This window comes from Petromyzon marinus, chromosome 62 (assembly GCF_048934315.1).
Source record: "Petromyzon marinus isolate PM22_M1 ecotype Great Lakes invasive population chromosome 62, UKy_Petmar_22M1.pri1.0, whole genome shotgun sequence".
Taxonomy (NCBI): Eukaryota; Metazoa; Chordata; class Hyperoartia; order Petromyzontiformes; family Petromyzontidae; genus Petromyzon; species Petromyzon marinus.
In genome coordinates, this window is record NC_133728.1 from 11,967,319 (window position 1) to 11,989,581 (window position 22,263).

Here is a 22,263-nt window from a genome sequence, read left to right on the forward strand (position 1 = left end):
TAAAACAAAAAAACCCTGCACGGGGCAAAAAAAAATAATATCGCAAAGTCCAGAAACGCGCGTGCGATGTGACACCACAATCGCCACAATCGCCACCAGCACCACCGCCACCACCGCCACCACCGCACCATCACCAGGTGGGGAATGTGTGCGGGGTGCACGGGGAGTGCGCTGTGCGCGAGGTGTGTGTGTGTGCAGGGTGTGTGGGGGATATGCGGTGTATGTGTGGGTTAGGGTGTGCTGGGTGTGGGTGGGGTGTGGGTGTGTGTGGGGTGTGTGTGTGTGTGGGGGGTGTGTGTGTGTGTGGGGTGTGTGTGTGCGGAGTGTGTGTGTGTGGGGTGTGTGTGTGCGGAGTGTGCGTGCGCGGTGTGTGTGGGGTGTGTGTGCGGGGTGTGTGTGTGCGGGGTGCATTGTTGTCGATTGCTGTGCGGTGGGGGTTTAGCCCGGGCTGTGTTTTTTTTGTCTCTGCTTTTCCCCGTTTTTTTGTCTCTTGCTCCCCCCCTCCTCCTCTTTCCGTGGCGCGGAGCACGGGATGATGGCAGCCGCGGGTCCCCAGACGGCGCACGGCAGCAGGAGCTTCTTGGCGAATTGGAAATGGGGGGAAAAATCAATAGTTGCAGATGAAGAGAGGCGCCGCCGCGCATGCGCGCGCCCCGTCAGCCCCGGTGGCGCCCCGGCCCCCATACATCACGGTCCGGCCTCATCAGCGGCGCGCTGCGCATGCGCTCACCAGCGCCGTCGTTTATTAACTCTGCCACTGCCGAGCGCACGTAAATGAAAATGTATTTTGGAGCGGGTGGCGCACGACGGCGCGCAGGTTGGACGGCCCTCCGCTCGTCGCGCAGCAACCGGGACGGGCCAAATCGCCTTCGGCGCTCCGCACCGCTCCGCACCATCCTCCTCCTCCACAGACTCGGCCCAGACCCCACTCGTTCGTGGCCGTTCCGCATCTCCAATTAGAACGCTTGGCTATGTATGGTGCGAAAAAAGTTCGACATATGTACAAGACCGCCCGTAACCCGCTCCGCTAATTGCCAGCGACGCTTGTGAGGGACTCGCGGGGCGCCAGCCCTCCACCCGCACCCCAGTGCCGACTGCGCCATGCAGGCGTGCCTCCGCAGCACGACGTGGCCCGGTAGCAGCGGCTCGTTCACCGCTTATTTTAGAGCTTTGTGGTGGATTAAAACTCCAGCAGGCCGCCCTGGTCAACGCTGCCGTGGTGCGCAGTAAACCGTCCGCTTCGCTCATAGGGGACATTAAGAGATCCCGTGACGTATATTCTAACGAGAGCCGCGAATTACTCAGTTGCGACTACGCGCACCGTACGGTAAGCAATCATCGCCCCCTACTGCCAGACTACTGCACAGGGACCGCTGCCACTGGGGGTACCCTTCGAATTCTTGAGGATGAGAAGTGATGATGCAAGGGCGCTTTGAGTTGCAGAGGCAACGGATGCGAGCACTGTACAGATATATAAATGCAGAATGATTGAGTATAGCTATCCGTAAGTAGTAATAGTAGAATTGTTATTTTAGCTATGAGAGCGAGCTAGGGTGTGGGGGGAGGGATGGACGCTAGGAGCTGCGACTGCATTGGCGGCATGCGCTGCTCAGAGCGACGCAGAGCAATCTGCGCCTCCACACACGCATGGAGCGACAACACAGCGGCACACACACACACACACAAACCTACACACTCAACAACAGCCGCCATTCGCCACTAAGTGGCCGTGATGTCACCACCATGCTTGTGCCAGGCCAGGTGCATTCCGAGGCCACGTGAAGTGTCGGAAGGCTTGCCGACAGGTCATGGGACAGGCTCAGGTGCCATGGGTTGACAGACGACTGGCAGATGCAAAACCTGTTCTCAAAACGTGCTACGTTTTAGCTGCCTGTCACTCCGCTCGTTGTTGTGAGCATTGCTCCTCTGCTCTCCGCTATTGTTAGGGAGCGACTGCCTAGAACTGCCCGGGAGCATCCTTGACGAGCCTCCTCCATAGAGGCCGATCTTGACGCCACTGGTAAGTCACCGGGAAAGTCCACTCAGCTCCACATCCTCCATCTCTTCTCCAACCAGTATCGTGCCCGTTTAGCCCCCTTTATCGAGCCAAACAGAAGTTGCATGGGCATGCTATGCATGGGGCATGCGGGCTACATGACCCAGCCAATGCAGTCTTGCCTGCCGCAGGGGCTCACTGATGGGAATGTGTCTAGATCTTTCAAGCATTGTGAGTTCCTCACACAATCCAGCCTGGTAAAACCCAGGATGGATCGTAGACAGGCCAGCCTAAATGTTTAAAACCTGCACAGCTGTTCCATGAGAGGGGTCCACGTTTCACAAGAATAGAGAAGGGACGTCATAGCTGTGGCTAAAAAGACCCGGAGCTTCGTGTGGAGTGACAATGTAGTTTCCACACGGCAGCATTACGGAGCTGATGAAAAGATAATGGCTGAGGCCTCTGCTGTGAAACTGGAGCCAGTCATAAGCAGGTACGAAAACTTCTCCACTCTCTCCACAACTGCCCCATCACTCCTGGGGAGTGGAGGGAGCTTAGGTTTTGGTGGGACTGATAGTAAGGCTCCATTTCTTTAGTTGTACACTCCAGCTTCAGAAGTTGCGTCTCCAACTCAGTGAGCAGAAATTACCAGATGTATGTTGAACTGCTTTTTCACCGTACGTAGCCAACCGTGCTAATCAGAGGTGCGGAGGAAGGAGAACAAACGAAACACAAAAAAGCAGTTATAAAGAAATCAGTTTTCAATGTAGATTTAAAAGTGCATAGCTCCAGAGAGCATTCCAGATGGCAGCAGAAGCGCATCCGAAAGCGTGTTGGGGTGACCACCGTCTTTGTTTGATGGTTAGCCAAACACTGCTGCGAGGATGACCAGGATGACCAAAAATGACCAGATCATCCACACATTACATGACTGACCAACAGGAAGACATCCCAAAACCGCACCTGTACATCGATTCAGCCTCCCCTTTTATCTGTAGCAGATATAATTTCCACGTACTCACTCTTACACTCACACACTAAAGATCGCAGAGAGGATGCACAAACTTCACACAGAGAAGGCACCTGATTTGGGAATCAAACTCAAGAAACGTCTTGCTGTGAGGTGCGAGCATTGCCACTGCAGTACCACCACCACCCTGCAAGTCCTGTTCAGTTCAGCTTGACCTCAAATAACAGCTATCAGTCTCCCCCTCTCACAATCTCCCACCGCACGGCTTTAGGTCTCCTCTTCCCTTCGTCGCCGAAATCTGGGTGCCACTCCAATATCGGTCTCAGCGATCTGACCTCCTCCTCCACCCCACACACCGTGTCCCACCTATCCCCACCTCCTCCTCCACCCCGTGTCCCACCTATCCCCACCTCCTCCTACACACCGTGTCCCATCCACCACTAGCTCCTCCTCTACCCCACACACCGTGTCCCACCTATCCCCACCTCCTCCTTAACCCCACACCATGTCCCACCTACCACTAGCTCCTCCTCCACCCTGCACACCGTGTCCCACCCATCACTACCTCCTCCTCCACCTGACACACCATGTCCCACCCATCACTAGCTCCTCCTCCACCTGACACACCATGTCCCACCCATCACTAGCTCCTCCTCCACCCTGCACACCGTGTCCCACCCATCACTAGCTCCTCCTCCACCTGACACACCGTGTCCCACCCATCACTAGCTCCTCCTCCACCTGACACACCGTGTCCCACCCATCACTAGCTCCTCCTCCACCTGACACACCGTGTCCCACCCATCACTACCTCCTCCTCCACCTGACACACCGTGTCCCACCCATCACTAGCTCCTCCTCCACCTGACACACCGTGTCCCACCCATCACTAGCTCCTCCTCCACTCTGCACACTGTGTCCCACCCATCACTAGCTCCTCCTCCACACCGTGTCCCACCTATCCCCACCTCCTCCTCAACCCCACACCGTGTCCCACCCACCACTACCTCGTCCTCCACCCTACACACAATGCCCCACCCATACCTACCTCCTCCTCTACCCTACACACCGTGCCCCACCCATCACTACGTCATCCTCCTGTTCCCAACCTCCAAGTTTATGTGCGACACACACACCAGCGACACACACACACACCAGCCTCGGGGCTCTCACCCATCTAAGTGGAGTCCATGTCTGTTTACTTGCAGTACCAGGGCCCCTGTTAGGGTGAGGCGAGACAGCGGTGAGGGCGAGGTGATGGAGCGGTGAGGGTGCAGTGAGGGCAAGGCTACAGCTGTCACTGAACAATAACCATGACCTTATGACCCCGGCCCATCGACACACACGCCCTGGAGGCACACACACACATGCACACACGCATGCACACACGTTCATACCCACGTAGACATGCGCCCTGGAGACACACACACACATGCACACACGCATGCACACACACACACACACGTACACATCCACGTAGACACGCGCCTTGGAGACAGACTCATGCAAACACGTACGTGCACGCACACACGCACACCCTCGAGATACATGCTCAGAAAATATCCCTAACGACCCGAGACGCTATTCATCCCACGGTGTGCGGCCACCGCAGTAGCAGCAGCAGCCATGACCTACAGATGCCGAGGGGTGGGGGGTCAGGGTGGGGGGAACCCAGGGTGGGGTGCTCGGGGTCAGGGGGTCAGGGGAGAGGGGTCGGAGGAAGGGGGTAGCGCCTGCACACAGCTGCTGCTGCTCGTGCAGGCAGCGCTGCTGCGGGACGCGAGCGCAGCGGCGGCCCTCACCGTGCCTGACGAATGAGCACCGGCGCTCCGCCCCTCCGTGCGAGCACACACGGCTCACAAACGGCGATTGGCAATAGATCGGCGCGCAAGGAACACGCAGTGTCGGCGGCACCCTCGTCCACCCGACAGAAAATGTATTAAGTTTTCGCGTGACGAACGAAACGTGCCCATTTTAATACTGCTCCAGCACCACCGGTAATGCCGGAGAGCACAGCACACAAGTAATGCTGGAAAAGCACACTGGTAATGTCAGAAAGCACACTGGTAATGTCAGAAAGCACACTGGTAATGTCAGAAAGCACACTGGTAATGTCAGAAAGCGCAGCGGAAATGCCGGAGCGCGCACGATCAGGAAGTGGCCAAATTGTTCAAATGTCCTTGTGATGCCAGCCATGGAGAGCACACCAGTGAGGTGAGGGAGCGGTGAGGGAGTGTGAGTGTCGCACCTACTTAACTACCAGTGAAAGGTAGTACCCAATGATTAAAAGTGTTTGGATCACTCTCCAGCGTAAACGGCGTGCTCTGCAGTATATACGGGAAGCAGCAGTAAATTTGCCACAATTGTTCCCCACGTGACAACGTTATTCATTGGCTGTGTCGGGTGGAGGAGGGCGTTATGACACAGCGGCAATCTGACAAAAAAATCAGTCACTAAAGCCCTACGAGTGTTCCTACAAAATCCGTCATGCCAAATTGTCCACTCTTCCGAGTCTCAGTACTTGTTTTCAGGAGGGTGTCCCCCCCCCTCAGCATTCAGGATAACACGTCGGCTTTCGCGACCAAAATTATTGCTCGCAAAAATCGCCCGATGATGCTGGATATCAATTACCAGCGAAACGTGACAGTACTTAAATTTGTAAATGTCGTGAATTTACTCTTCCAAGACGCGACTGGTGGGCTCAAGTAGTAACTAATTGGCACGTTTTGTTTCCGTGACAAACCTTTACTGATTGGCTGTGGTCGGGTGGTGGTGGTGGTGGTGGGTTAACGACACATTTATATTTATGCGATCTAATCCAAACAAAAACGACCTTAATTAAGCACAGCATTCGGGATGTCTGTCCGACCATGTTCGCGAGCCGTGCTGACTTTTACGTGGGAAGGAAACCGGAGACCGCGCCAGAGAATCCCAGGGGCGCAAACGACACGAGGGGGCGGCGACGCCCGGCACAGCCTTGCAACACCTGAGCAAACGGTACCTGGCAAGCCCTCTGGTGATCACCCGCACATCAGGCTCGGGTTTGTGTGAGGCTTGTGTGAGGCCTGTGTGAGGCTTCCGAGATTTGTATGGGACTGGGAGGTGACTGAACGAGACCAGGGTATCTCGGGGACGTCGTCCCGCCAAAGACAAAGCTGCAAGCAAAGCAGTCAAGAACCGGGCGCCAACAACTTGTACTCCGCTGCTGCCTGGTCGAGCCGAGGGCACCCCCTCCCCCCATTGGCAGCTGTCCCTGTGCATCACAAGGTGACCCAGCAGCCGGCCTGTGAGCGGGGGATAGTCTTGCTGCCCAGTAAGGGTTAATGATCATTGCTGCTTGCTCTGTGTGTGATCTCAATCGAGTGCAGGGTGGAGGAGGAGCTAGGGATGGGTGGGACACGGTGTGCGGGGTGGAGCAGGAGATAGGTATGGGTGGAACACGGTGTGTAGGGTGAAGGAGGAGGTAGGGATGGGTCGGACACGGTGGGTATGTATGTTGAACTTCTTTCGCACCGTACGGAGGTGTAGTAAATTTGGATTCGTGACGCTGGCATACAACATCCGCTGTGAGCGAAGCAATGGGTGCATGAAAATACGGCGTGGAGGACACCAGGGCGGGGATCAGATTTGAACCGCGAACCTCTGCAAGCTGTGTCCACGTCACCGCCAAGTCGCTCGCCGTACACACTCACCCGATCACCACGCTTGCCCGCTCACTCGCCTGCTCGCCCGCCTCACACACTTGCCTGCCACACTCGACCGCCTCACACACTCGCCCGCCACACTCGCCCGCTCACCTCACACACTTGCAAAGACAAAAATCGCATATCGAGCCTTTAACAGACTGTTGGTGCAAATGCTGTTTGCAAGCAGCTATGAAGGCCGACACGATGCACGAGGGAATGGGTGGCGAACACTTCACCCTTATTCTCCATAGTGTTGACGTTTACACACGGCACCAGGTACGCATTTTTACGTCTGAGTGGATCAAAGGGAGACCCAGCACCGGCTCAAACAGTTGTTGGTCGTGAGCAGAAATCGAACTTGAGTGACAGCACAGTGCGCTAACCACCACGCTAGCCCTACACGACCACTCCCCACTCTCTCACCTACTAAACCACTGTGCAGGTGACCTCGCTTCTCTCTGCTTCTTCCCTAGCACTGCTCCACTCTAAAATTCCCTCCTCCACCATCATCATCATCGTAGTCATCATCGTTTCTGTTCCGCCACTCCCCAAGCCTTCGCAGTAAATAACCTTGCCGCTCAATTCGAGAAGACGCTACAAACTTCGATTTAAAGCTTTCGTGACTGCAAGGATTCATCTTCTTTGGTTCTTTCGGTAAAGTCACGTAGAATGAGAATAAAATAATAAATTGATAAAATAAAATAACAATAATATTCTCACGACGTTTCGGCCACAACACAAGCGGCCTTCATCAGGTGAAGGGGACGAGACTGTCTGGAGGACAGCGCTGGAGTGAGAAAGCCACGCTGAGATCACGACCTTTAAGCTGTGTGAGAAGAAACAAAGCGCCTTGACAAAGGAATTAGCATATAATTTAGCATTGAAATCGCTGAGTGATTAGCTTGTGGGTGGATTCTTACTTGCTAAAGTTGAGGGTAAGAATCCACCCATTTTTCGCCATATAGAATTGTGATATATAACGACTTATTGTTGGTAGCTTAGCTGATTGGAGAATATAGAGTGTATTGATAACTTTCGATTTAAAGCTTTCGTGACTGCAATGATTCATCTTCTTTGGTTCTTTCGGTAAAGTCACGTAGAATGAGAATAAAATAATAAATTGATAAAATAAAATAACACAATAATATTCTCACGACGTTTCGGCCACAACACAAGCGGCCTTCATCAGGTGAAGGGAGCGAGACTGTCTGGTAGGACAGCGCTCCAGCGCTCCAGCGCTGTCCTACCAGACAGTCTCGCTCCCTTCACCTGATGAAGGCCGCTTGTGTTGTGGCCGAAACGTCGTAAGAATATTATTGTGTTATTTTATTTTATCAATTTATTATTTTATTCTCATTCTACGTGACTTTACCGAAAGAACCAAAGAAGATGTATTGATAACATTGAGGTAATTTATATTTTAGTATGTTTTATTGGTTCACTATATAGTATTCATTATATATTGTATTGTATACCCAGTTACTCTGAATAGCTCAGATGTGTAGGCCTTAACTTCAACATAGCCATTTCTGTGACCAGTCACAAGCTAATCACTCAGTTATTTCAATGCTAAATTCGCCTAGTTATTTCAATGCTAAATTCTCCTGTTTGATTTGTACTAGGTGCCTCGGTGAATGTATATGCTCTGACTTTAACATAGCTATTTCTGTGACAAGTTACAAGCTAATCACTCAGCTATTTCAATGCTAAATTCTATGCTAATTCCTTTGTCAAGGAGTGCCTCTGCGGATGTGTATACTTTAACTTAGCTATTTCAATGCTAAATTCTATGCTAATTCCTTTGTCAAGGGGTGCCTTTGCGGATGTGTATGCTTTAACTTTAACATAGCCTTTTCTGTGACCAGTCACAAGCTAATCACTCAGCGATTTCAATGCTAAATTATATGCTAATTCCTTTGTCAAGGCGCTTTGTTTCTTCTCACACAGCTTAAAGGTCGTGATCTCAGCGTGGCTTTCTCGCTCCAGCGCTGTCCTCCAGACAGTCTCGTCCCCTTCACCTGATGAAGGCCACTTGTGTTGTGGCCGAAACGTCGTGAGAATATTATTGTGTTATTTTATTTTATCAATTTATTATTTTATTCTCATTCTACGTGACTTTACCGAAAGAACCAAAGAAGACGCTACAAACTCTTCATCTACTACATTTGTAATAGACGTTACGGGGACCACCAAAACCTGACAATGATGGTCACAGCAACAACAAAAACCCTCGGGCCCAGCCCGACAGGACGTGGGCTCCGTCCATCGCGTGGCCCCTCCCGCCACTCATGACTGCAGCCCCCCCCACCCCAACCCCGTGTGTGCGTGCTCAGGGTAGGGCGGCTGTCTCCGGGTGCCCTAATGAGTTCAATTAAAAATCAAATAACCGTCGCTCGCCCGCCCCCCCCGCGGCTCTCCGAGATCGTAATCGAGCCGTCGGCACCTCAATTCGCATTTAGCGCCATTGACCTCCCCGGCGCGACGGCACTGGCGGCGCCGGTAATTGAGATTGCTCAACGATCCGATCCAACGATTAGCGCGGCAAAAATTTGAATCTCTCCGCGTGCGCCGTCGTCGTGCTGCGGCTAAAACATTTTTTGTTTACTATACCAGTTAAGGCCCACTGAGCTGCTATATAGCTCTCATTTAGAAGTGAGCTGGCTAACACAATGATAGCACGACTAAGTGGCTCATCCTGTGGAAATAATTGATAGCAGCCAAATACTCTAAAGGCATGTTGTTGATTCCAAATGTGGAGGGGAAAAACCGGAGGATCTGCAGAAAAATCCACGTGACCACGGGGAGAGAGAATATGCAAACTCCAAACATACAACGGGCGTCACGGTTGGGATCGAACCCACCCGAATCCTGTATATCATGCGAGGTAGTTAACATCTCTGAGCCACGTCACCACTGCTGCGGCAGTGACGCACGTGACGCTTTACCGCCGGACAGCGCTGCTGCTCGGCTGAACGTGCTGCACGCAGGGCACGAACCGGGATGCGGACTCCCGTCCCGAGTAAGATCGTCTCCCGCCCTCAAACGCCGGCTTCGACGTAAATTGGGCGACAACGCCGCGTCGGGTCCATCGACGGCTCGTTCGTCTCCCGCGTACATCACGTCGTCAAATTATCAGAAATCCACTCAGGCAGCCTAACATGTGTGAAGCTCCCCACGTATAGTCACCCACTCACTTGCTCACCCACTCACCACACTGTAGATCACTAACAAAGATCCCCCATATAGCCTTAAGACCTTGAGGGCAAGTGCTGCTAGCATTGAGTAGCACCTATGAAGGCCGGAATGGCACATGAGGAGGCAGGTGGCCAGCACAACGGCCTGGCCGCCTTTGTCTCCCTAGAGGCGATGTTTACACATCATTTGAGGCCAAGTCGACCCAGGAGAGGCCCAGGACTGGTACACACGCACGTACAGACACGTACAGACATGCATACACGCGCCCACGGCACAACCAGAGCTCAACAAACACCTCAATCGAGTGGCAAACATCATCAATCATCACACCTCCTCCTGGCTGTGGACATCTCCTTCATGAATGCAAAATTAAAGACACAAGCCACGGGGCGATTGTGACCATTACACCCCAAACTTTGGATCATATAGTAAGCCCATAGACTCAGAGATACATTAAAGACAAGCCATCGAAGTGATGTGGCCATGTAACCCAAACTATCGACCGAGACCAGCGTCTTCAATAAAAAGATGGACAACCTGCAGACAAACCACCAGGTGACCACCAGGTGTCCCACACATGCGCTGGAGCTATGCACATTTAAATATAAATTGGCAACTCATTTCTTCAGAACTGCTTTTTGTGTTTAGTTTGTTCCGCCCACACCTTCGATTAGCACGATTGGCTACGTACGGTGCAAAACAAGTTTCAACATACGTACAAATAGTAAAGCCCTCTCGTCATGGCCAACAGCAGAACCAGACATTGGCATTGAGTTCCTGAACCCGTTGCTGCCATCATGCGTGAGCGGAGAATGGAACAAAAACACACAATGTCCCTGTTATCGAGCCAAAGCATCCCCAACGCTGAAAAAATACCTGCAGATTACTCAATAGGGACCACACACAGCAGTAAGAACGTCACCCTAACTGCAAAATAATTAGGCAGAGTTGTATGTATGTGTAGAGTAATAGCGCCGGCTGGTGGACAGCAGCGGCAACTGTGGTGGATGGAAAGTACACACACCGGTGAGGGCGTGTATGGGGTGTTGGCTGAGTAGAGGAACTGGGGTAAGGGTCACGGAGGACCCCATCTGGAGGCCCCTGGAACCTGCTAGCGGGTTCCAGAAGGGAGGCGCGGTCAGGGCGGAGCCAGGCCGCGGTGGTAGCATAAAAGGAGCTGAGAGCGGCAGCTCAGGGCTACCGCTGCTGGGAGTGGACTCGTCTCGTCGTCGCTGTCGTCTTCGCTGGATATTGCGCGGCCAGATAGTGGTTGGCTGTTTCAGTCAGCACCATCAGTGTTACATGGTTAGGGTAGGCTAGGCGACTATGGACAGTGCAAGGACGAATCTGTGAAGTGTGGACTTGTTAAATAAAGAAGGTGCCTCCTGGAAAGCCTTGTCTCCGAATCACTGACACTACATATGTATGAATTAGGCAGGACCCTGTTGAAAGAGTGGGCAAACAAGCGGAGTAGTAACAGTGATAATGATAAGCCATCAGATGTTTTTTGGGTTAGATCGCGTAAATATAAATGTCATTAAATCTGCCACCACCCGACACAGCCAATAAGTAAGGTTTGTCAAGTAAACAAACATGTCAATTCATTACTAGTTCAGCACACCGTTGTGAAGAGTAAACCCAAAACATTTACAATTTGAGGTTTCACCGGTAATTACATACCAGCCTCATCAAGCAACAGACAGAGTTGTGGAGAAATCCTCCTATTTTGGTCTTTAATGATGATGATGATATTAAGGCCTGAGAGAGGGGAGATCAGGGGAGAGCACAGACGTTCCCGAGGCAGGTTCCGGGCCCACGCATGACCCGGGCTGACCTTGGCGCAGCCTGGGGGTTGACTCGGTTCAAAACCGAACAATCAAAGAGCAAGGCAAGCGTTCATACTGCACCCACAATGTCATCATCATAATAACGCCGCGTCGCCATCACACTCGGGGATTAGCTCACTCTCGTGGAGATGGGACGACTCGGACGCACGAGGAAGAACCATGGGCAAGTGGCAGCAGTAGCAGCCATTTGGGGAGCCGGCATCACATTTTACCCGAAAGCTCTGCGGTCCTCCACGTTTCAAAATGTGTTCTTGGCACATGGAAGGAAAATGGAGCAACTGGAGAAAACCCCATGTATGCTGGGGAGAAACACTCTTATCCCATACAGAGAGAACAAGTGGAATCCACATTTTTCTGTATCACCTTATCTCGCGAGCCATAGACACACGTGGAGACAGAGACTTGCAAAGAGACCCACAGGCGTATGTGGAGACCTACAGGCTCACATAAAAAAAACAAATAATCATTCAGAGGCAACCTTCACCTGGAAAGCCAGAGTATCGGCTCCTCCTCAACGTCCGCAGGAAGGGAGTTGTTGGAACAGATGGAGATTAGTCTACACTTTGCTTTACTGCCTTCTCCTGGCGAGCCAAGGTACGGCTCTTCACGACATGTGACTAAACATTTCGGAGCGGTTTGTTCAGCCTAGGGGACCCATAATGTCACCTTGTCACCCAGCAATGCATCCCCCATCTCGTCGGGTGGAGCCCGGTGAGTTCCCGGATGGGTGGGACAGGCGTTGGGGAGGTGTGCGTGTACGCGTGAGCGAGGAGGCCCGGGCCGTCGGTGTCGAGTGTTACTCCCCTCGTACACGTGGGTTCTCTCCAGGCACTCCGCTTTCCTCCCGAATGGGTGGCAGTGGCCAAACAAATCCATCGCGCGATCAATCAGCCCGAGCACCGGAGACTCCTGGGTGATTACGTGACATTCCATGAGCGACATAGATGCTCCTCTAGATCTGCTCTTCTATAGCTGCTCATTCATGGCAGCTCTTCTATATCTGCTCCTCTGCAGCTGGTCCTCTGCAGCTGCTCCTACATGACTACTCCTCTATAGCAGCTACGACTGTCGTCACTGTTCCCGTCAACTTCACTCACAACCCCCCCAACCAACAACCACACCACAAACCAATAACCACAACGACCCAGGCAAGCACTGAAACTGCTACAATTACAACCCCGCAAACCACCCCCCCCCCCCATCAACAACAATTGCCACCCCCAGCGACAACCACATCCCCTCCAGCCAACAAACACAACCAACAACTACACCCCCCCCCCCAGCCAAAAACCACACACAGGCAATAACCAGAGCCTCATCACCACCAAGGCTGGCTGTGTGCGAGCTGTGTGGGAGCTGTGTGCGCACTTTGCGCTGGGTGTGAGCTGTGTGCGTGCGCTGTGAGCTGTCTTGTGAGCTGTATGTCAGCGCTATGTGTGTGCTGTGTGAGCGCTATCTGTGTGCTGTGTATAGCTGTGTATCTGCATCGGTGCTGCGTGTGAGCCCGTGTGCTGTGTTTGTGCATCTGTGTATTTGTATATCCGTGTGTGCGCACGCTGGCTGGGCTGTGAAGCCACCCCAAGACATCGGCGCCCCAGCTCCGGTCAGCCAAGGAACACCCAGCACAGGCGGTAGCCACGTGGAGCACATCCCCGCACTGTCGCGGGAGTGCTCCGAGCTTTCGCATGCGCTGGTGCCGCATAACGAGCGCGGCGGCAGCATGGACACGCAGAGAAGAGGGGGCAGCAGAGACGAGTGTGTGTGATGGGAGAGCAAGACATGCCCACCATAGCAGAACATATGCGCACACACACACGCAGCGGTAGCACACACGCAGCAGTACATGCAGCGGTACACGCAGAGACACAGCGGTGATGTGCGCACACACACGTAGGAGCGGGGCAGCCCGCATGCACACACTTAATTATTAATGGTGAACTGCGTCGCACACGCGGATACACATGGATAGCACACACATGCACGCACCTAACATACATGCATACACACACCCTGAACGCACACAAAGATCCTCCATATCACCGTTAACAGACTATTGGGGCAAGGTAAAGCACCTATGAAGACCAGTACGGCAAACGAGGGGGTGCAGCATTCCCGGCCGCCTTTGTCTCCCCCGTGGCGATGTTCACACGCACATCACACGTTCCCCCAAGTCACGGGGGCTGTCCTGAATCACAGGAATTGAGGCTCAGGCATAGGGCAGGGCGCTCATTATGCGCGCTCAACGCAGCGGAAGAGACGTGCACGGGTTAACCACACAGACTCGCGCACACAGACACACACACAGACTCGCGCACACAGACACACACACAGACTCGCGCACACAGACACACACACAGACTCGCACACACAGACACACACACAGACTCGCACACACAGACACACACACAGACTCGCACACACAGACACACACGCACAGCCACACACACACGCAGACTCGCACACGCAGACACAGACTCGCACGCACAGCCACACACACACACAACAACAACCGCCATTCGCCACTAAGTGGCGGTGACGTCACCACGACGCTTGTGCCAGGCCATGTGTACCTTGAGCACACAAAGATCAGACAAAGATCCCCCATATAGCCTGTAACAGACTGTAGGGGCGAGTGCTGTTAGCGAGCACCTATGAAGCCCGGAACAACCGCCTTTGTCTCCCTAGTGGCGATGTTTACACACCGCACCAGGTACTCATTTGAGGCTGAGTAGACCTCGCCAGGTTCATAGCGCAGCGCGCTAACCGCTACACTATCGCTCCCCACTTGAGCACACACACACACAGACACACACACAGACACACACACAGACACACACACACAGACACACACACAGACACACACACAGACACACACGCAGGCTCCTCCTACTGCTCTACCCTGGACCCCGACTCCAATACAACGCGGGGGCGGGGAAGGCAAGGGGAGTGGTCGTGTGTGTATTGTGTGTGTGTAGTGTGTGTATATTGTGTGTGTGTAGTGTGTGTATTGTGTGTGTAGTGTGTATTGTGTGTGTGTAGTGTGTGTATATTGTGTGTGTGTAGTGTGTGTATATTGTGTGTGTAGTGTGTGTATTGTGTGTGTAGTGTGTGTATATTGTGTGTATATTGTGTGTGTGTAGTGTGTGTATATTGTGTGTGTATTGTGTGTATTTTGTGTGTGTATATATTGTGTGTATTGTGTGTGTAGTGTGTGTATATTGTGTGTGTATTGTGTGTGTATTTTGTGTGTAGTGTGTGTATATTGTGTGTATTGTGTGTGTAGTGTGTGTATTGTGTGTGTATTGTGTGTGTGCATTGCGTGTGTGTATTGCGTGTGTGTGTGTATATATATTGTGTGTGGTGAAGTGTACTGTATGGTGGTGTGTAAAGTGTCGTTTGTATCCATAAGAGGTTTTTGGGTTAGATCGCGTAAATATGTGTCGTTAAAACCCGCCACCACCCGACACAGCCAACTAATAAGGGTTGTCACGTAAACAGAACGTGGCCAATTCGTCACTAGTACAGCAAACCGGTGTGATGGAGAGCCAAGCCACAACATTTACAATCTGAGTACGACGTTTCGCCAGTAATTACAACTAGCTTCATCAGGCGACAGCCAGATTTGTGGAGAAGTCTTACCGTTTCGTTCGTGCTGTACTAGTGACGAATTGGCACGTTCTGTTTACGTGACAACCCTCACTAGTTGGCTGTGTCGGGTGGTGGCGGGTTTTAACGATACATTTATATATTTACGCGATCTAACCCAAAAACCTCTATTATGGATATTGGTCGCGAAAGCCTACGTGTTAAACTGTGGTTTGTATATTGCGGTGTGTAGTATGATCAGTATATTGTAGTGTGTATTGTGTGGTGAGTAGTGTGTGGTGATTCGTTGTGTGATGAGTGTATATTGTGGTTTAGTGTATTGTGTGGGGTGTGTTGTATTGTGGCCGTGTGTGATGTGTTTGCTGTGTGGGTATGAGTGGGTGGGTGTGTGCAGTATTGTGGTGAGCGTATTCTGATGTATACTGTGTTGTGTGTGTATTGTATACCATGCTGTTGTTTTGTGTAGTGTGTGTATGTATTGTTTATAGTGAGTGTATTGTGTATGTATTTTGGGTGTATAGCGTATGTACTGTGCATGGTGTTATGCATGGTGTGTGGTATTGTGGTGTTGTGTGAGTTATGGTGCGTGATGTGTGGTATGATGTGTGGCTTGTGGTACAGTGTGGTGTGTGTATTGTGTGGTGTATTCATTGTTGTATTATGCGTGATGTGTGATATTGTGTGGTGTTTGTATTGTGTGGTGTATTTATTAATTGTTGTATTATGCGTGGTGTGTGGCACGGGGTATTGTGGTGGTATTAGGCATGGTATCGTGTCCGGTATTGTTTAAGTTACTATTTGTATTGTGTGGTTCTGTGTGTGGTGTGATTATTTGCCATGGTGTGGTGATATTTACTGTATTATGCATTGTATTGTGTGCGGCATTGTGTATGTTATTAAATATGGTAATAATCTAATATGTGGGGTGTGGTTTTGTGTATAGAACATTGTGGTATTGCGGGATATTGTGTGGTTTTGTGTATAGAACATTGTGGTATTGCATGATATTGTGGTTCTGTGTATAGAACATTGTGGTATTGTGTGATATTGTGTGGTTATGTGTATAGAATATTGTGGTATTGTGTGATATTGTGTGGTTTTGTGTATAGAACATTGTGGTATTGTGTGATATTGTGTGGTTCTGTGTATAGAGCATTGTGGTATTGCGGGATATTGTGCGGTTTGTGTATAGAACATTGTGGTATTGCATGATATTGTGGTTCTGTGCATAGAACATTGTGGTATTGTGTGATATTGTGTGGTTCTGTGTATAGAACATTGTGGTATTGTGTGATATTGTGTGGTTTTGTGTATATGACATTGTGGTATTGCGTGGTATTGTGTGGTTTTGTGTATATGACATTGTGGTATTGCGTGATACTGTGTGGTTCTGTGTAGGGTACAGTGCGTGGTACATTGTGTGTTACTACACGCGATGTGTGCGAAATCAAGGCAGCGGTATCCATCACGTCGTGAGCTGCAGCGCACCGTGCATTGCAATGAACTCTGTGAAGACAAAGGCGGCCGGGAAAGGTTCTGGCCTCCCGACCTTACTAGGCGCTCGCCGACACCGCTCACCAGGGCTGGGTTCGCGCCGGGTCCCGTGCTCAGCCCGTGCGAGTTAACGCTCTGCAATGGCCTGTGGCTCTGTGCGTGTGTGGTTTGTGTGAGTGTGGTGTGCGTGTGTGCACAGGTGTGTGTGTGTGTGTGTGTCGGCGCACAGGTGTGCGTATACACCGACCAACGCCACAGGCACCCCACACACCACTCTATGGTCTCACTCACACCTTGCACCACACTCACACCTTGCACCACACTAACACCTTGCACCACCACACTCACACCTTGCACCACCACACTCACACCTTGCACCACACTCAAACCTTGCACCACTCACACCATGCACCACACTCACACCTGCACCACACTCACACCTTGCACCACACTCACACCTTGCACCACACTCACACCATGCACCACACTCACACCTGCACCACACTCACACCTTGCACCACACTCACACCTTGCACCACACTCATCACCTTGCACCACACTCATCACCTTGCACCACACTAACACCTTGCACCACCACACTCACACCTTGCACCACACTCAAACCTTGCACCACACTCACACTTTGCACCACCACACTCACACCTTGCACCACACTCACACCATGCACCACACTCACACCATGCACCACACTCACACCTTGCACCACACTCACACCTTGCACCACCACACTCACACCTTGCACCACACTCACACCACCACACTCACACCTTGCACCACACTCACACCACACTCACACCACACTCACACCTGCCCCGCACACTCGCACCGCCCCACACAAATTGCTCACCGCGCGCGCGCCGCTGATATTACACAAATCAATCACGGCCCCCCCTCCCAATAACGGAATTTACAACACAAACCTAATCAGGGGGTGGCCTCACGCGACGACCTCCACACACATATACAGGGGGCCCATGGGGGAGGGCACGGCGAGTGGAACAGGGGGCACGGGGGTGCGGCACTGACGGAGGGGGCAGAGTGGGGGGGCACAGGGGGTTGAGATGGGGGGCACGGAGTCGAGTGCGGGGGGTGGTAGGGACGGAAGGACAGAGTGGGGGGCACGCTAAGCAGCGGACAAAGGATAGAATGGGGGTCAAGAGATTACATGAATGGGGGGACATTGGATTGACAAAGGGTGCAAGCGGGTGATACATGAAAGAGCTGGGGGTGCACAACAACAATACATGGAGGGGGGCAGGATAATGAGGCGGGGGGCAGCATAATGAGGCGGGGGGCATCAACGGTAACAACAACAATAACAACAACAACAACAACCGAGGCGGGCTCACGGGGCTATCGGGGGTCGCTCACAAACCCCCGGGTACGCGACCCGGCCCGAAGCCTGAGAGAGCCCGAGACCCCGGCACCCGCGTTCGCCCCGGGAGCCCGGCCGCCACTGAGGGCCCGAGACCAACATCACCCGGGAAGCCCGAGACGACCGGGGAGCCCCGGGAGCCCGGGAACCCCGAGACCCCGGAGCCACGGTCGCCCGGGCTGCCTCCCCTAACCCCGGCCGCGACTGCCTCCTCCCGCCCGCCCGCCTCGGCTGCGCGGTGGCGGCAGTGGCGGCAGCAGCAAGCGCTGAGCCACGGCCAGATTTCGATCAAAACAATTAAAATATCGACCCTGGCGAGCCGCCTGTCATTGGCCGCTGGCGGGGCCGCAATTAAAATAGATTTGAGTGCGGGGAGCGGGAGAGAGCAGCAGCAGCTTTGTGAGCGGGCGAGCGAGCGAGCCACTGGTTGGCGAGCATTGCTGCTGCTGCCTTCTCCTCCTTCCTCCAACAACGACGACAACAACAACAATGCCGCCGCCGCCACCCCCGCGCCCAGCCCGACCGCCTCTGCGTCTCCTCGGCCCCGGCCGCCCCCGGGAGGAGCCCTCTGCCTCTCTCTCTCGCCTCGCCACCGCGGGCGGCCAGCGACGAGAGACGTCGTTTCGGCGGCGCAAACAAATTAGCAAGGCGAAGGTGAGTAGCCCGATCGCGTCGCGTCGGTCCCCCCCCCCAATCAAATTAACCCCGCTAAATAAATTATGCTGAGGCGGACAAATATGAATATGTAAAAATTAACTAGTACCTGGCTTTTCATCTTTGGTCGCTGGATCCGCCATTTTGAATATCAATCACTTCCGACGGGCGGCCGCGAGATCCGCCCGGCGGAAGCGGCGCTCACGGCAGCAGCAGCGGCAGCGGCGGCCTCCCAACCACCACCACCACCACTAAAGCAGCAGCAGCAGCCACCCACAGCAAGCCAACAACCACCACCACATCACACACAGGGGGCGCGCGCGCGGGGGGGGGGGTGGTGGGGGGGTAGCGGCGGGCGTCGAGCCACGAGGTGGCGCGCGCGGACACCACCACCACCACGCAGCGCCACGCACACACAAAGAGACAAAGATCATCGCCTCCCCCCATCACCCCCACGCCGTAGAGCCCGAACAGACTGTTAGGGCACGTGCTGACCCCCCTCCCACACCCGCCCACCTCCGTGTAGCCTGTGACAAGGCTGCTGTCGGTGGCTATCCACGCCCGCCGCCATTCGCCACTCGGCGCTTGTGCCAGGCCACGTGCACTTTGAGGCTACCCACGTGAAGTGTCGAATGCTCGCTGGTGGCAGGAGGTCACGGGACAGACCCAGCATGTGCCATGGGTTGGCCGACTGAGATGACTGGTAGATGCACACCAGCTGTGCCCCATACTGTGCCACTTTGCTGCATTTTATCCGCCCCGCTCGTTGTTGTGAGCGTCGCTCCTCTGCCCCCCCCCCTGCCCCCCGCTGTTGTTGGAGGGCGACTGCCTCCAAGTGCCCAGTAGCAGCAGCGTCCTTCACAACCCCCCCACCAACTCGTGCGCCGTACGGGCCGGTCTCTAATAGGTGCTCGCCAACAGCACCGTCATGGACATATACACAGCACCTACCTACCACCCCGCCCCCTGTATCGCCTGTAACAGCACGGTTGGCTACGTACGGTGCGAAAGAAGTTCAACATAGGTACACACAAGTGCTGTTAGGGTCCACCAATGAAGGCCGGCACGGTACACCAGGGGGTTGGGTGACCGCCTTTGTCTCCCCAGTGGCGACGTTTGCACACCGCACCAGGTGCTCATTTGAGGCTGAGTCGACCTTAGGGAGAGGCCCCAGGACCGGTTCAGATAATCGTCACTGATGTGGGCCGTGAGCGGGATTCGAGCTCGGGTCGCCGGGTTCTAATCGTTACGCGCTGACCACTGCACCACCGCTCCTAATCCGAAGACACTTGCCCACCGCACACACACACACAAAGATCCCTACACACGCGCATAGTTATATCATTTAATAGACCGTTGTTGGGACAGGTTCCCGGCCTTAATAGGTGCTCGCTAACAGCAGCTTCCACGATACACAACACCTACCCCCACGCACAAAGAGACAAAGATGCACCACGTTAGACCCTTTAACAGACTGCTGGACAAAGTGCTGTTGTCAGCGAGCCAGCTGTGTAATTATTAAAGCCGGCACAGGTGAGGTATAGTGGCCAGGACCACGCCAGCACGACCGCCTTTGTCTTCCCAGTGCTGATGTGTACACACCGCACCATGTTTTAATTTGAGTCTGAGTCTACCTAGGGGATGAGGGTCAAGGACCGGTTCAGATGTTTGCTGCCACTGAGGTTGGATGCCGTGAGCGGGGAATCGAACCTGGGGTCGCGCGGGGTCGTAGCGCAGTGCGCTAACCGTTGCGCCACCGCTCCCCGCACATACGCGCACACACACACGGGCACAAGCACTAGGGGGCGCACACACACAGCATGCACACACACAGCATGCACACACACCGCATGCACACACACACAGCATGCACACACAGCATGCACACACACCGCATGCACACACACAGCATGCACACACGCAGCATGCACACACACCGCATGCACACATACCGCATGCACACACACAGCATGCACACACACAGCAGCGTGCATACACACACATCAGCGTGTATACACACACATCAGCGTGCACACACAGAGCAATGTGCACACACAGACAACAGCGTGGATACACAGCAAAGTGCACACACACACAGCAGCGTGGACACACACACAGAGCAGCGTGCATACACACAGCAGCGTGCACACACAGAGCAATGTGCATACACACAGCAGCGTGGACACACACACACAGCAGCATGCACACACAGCAGCATGCACACACACACACAGCAGCATGCACACAGAGCAGTGTGGACACACAGAAACGTGCACACACACACACAGCAGCATGCACACACAGCAACGTGCACACATACACACAGCCGCGCACGCACACACAGCAGCGTATACACACAGCAGCGTGCACACACACACAGCGGAGTGTGCACACACACAGCAGCGTGCACACACACACACAGCAGCGTGCACACACACACACAGCAGCGTGCACACACACACATAGGGAGCAGCGTGCACACACACACAGCAGCGTGCACACACACAGCGCAGTGTGCACACACAGCAGCGTGCACACACAGCAGCGCAGTGTGCACACACAGCAGCGTGCACACACAGCAGCGTGCACACACACAGCAGCGTGCACACACACACACATTAGCGTGCACACACACAAATGAAAATTATATCCTCCGTATATCCGCCGAAACACTGTCGAGGCAAGTGTTAGCGACCATCTATGAAGGCCGGTACTGCGCACACGTAATTGTCGTTGTGTCTCATGTATGTATTCATCCTGGAGTAAAAGCTTCACTGACTCACTGAGTCTCTTCTTCAAGAGTGTCTTGCCAGGATTTCGCAATCAAATGGTAGGGGGGGGGGGGATACGTGTACGTATTCTCGATAGATGATTTTAATTTTGGTGGTCTGGCAAAGCAAGCGACCACGCACGACCGGCCGCCTTTGTCTCCCCCAGAGCTGATATTTTACACATACACTGCACCTACTGCTCATAAGATTCAAGGCCGAGTCGTCCTAGGGGATGCTCTGCAAACGCCCTGGAGGTGGAGCATTCGCTTCGCTCGAGTGTGCAGTGTGTTACGTGGCACATACTGCTGGACAAACAAACAAAAATGCCATTCGATCACTTCACCACGGCACTTGTGCCAGGCTAGGTGCACAAGGAGAAAGACACGTGTCCACGCATGTTGGCCATTCGTAGCGCGGTGCGTTAACCACTGCGCCACCGCTCACTCCGTTGTGAGCGAGGCGCGATGATGGTGCGGACACCGCACGGAGCAAGCGGGCGGATGCTCTATTCTGTCCATGCGCACGGTGGTATGTCCAGAAAGCTAAATACACAACATTCTAACGATTACTCTTTGGTTCTTTCGGTAAAGTCACGTAGGTATAAAATAAAATAAATCACGACGTTTCGGGCGCAACACAACGCTTGTG

At 53.3% G+C, this 22,263-nt stretch overlaps 1 protein-coding gene across 4 annotated transcripts in view; it reads right to left on the reverse strand.

Annotated features, from left to right (window-relative positions):
* Nucleotides 1-19,143, reverse strand: part of LOC116955831 (POU domain, class 2, transcription factor 1) — a 117,647-nt gene extending 98,504 nt beyond the window's left edge. For 2 of the 4 annotated variants that reach the window (XM_032977154.2, XM_032977151.2), the window contains exon 1: nt 18,165-18,668. Coding sequence is in view for 2 of the 4 variants with exons in the window: in XM_032977148.2 (XP_032833039.1) it covers nt 18,954-18,987 (34 nt within the window). In the remaining 2 variants the exon portion in view is untranslated. Of the gene's footprint in view, nt 1-18,164; nt 18,669-18,953 lie in introns of those variants that run through there. The other 2 variants (XM_032977148.2, XM_032977152.2) reach the window with 2 other exon arrangements.
* Between the last annotated feature and the right edge of the window lie 3,120 nt (nt 19,144-22,263).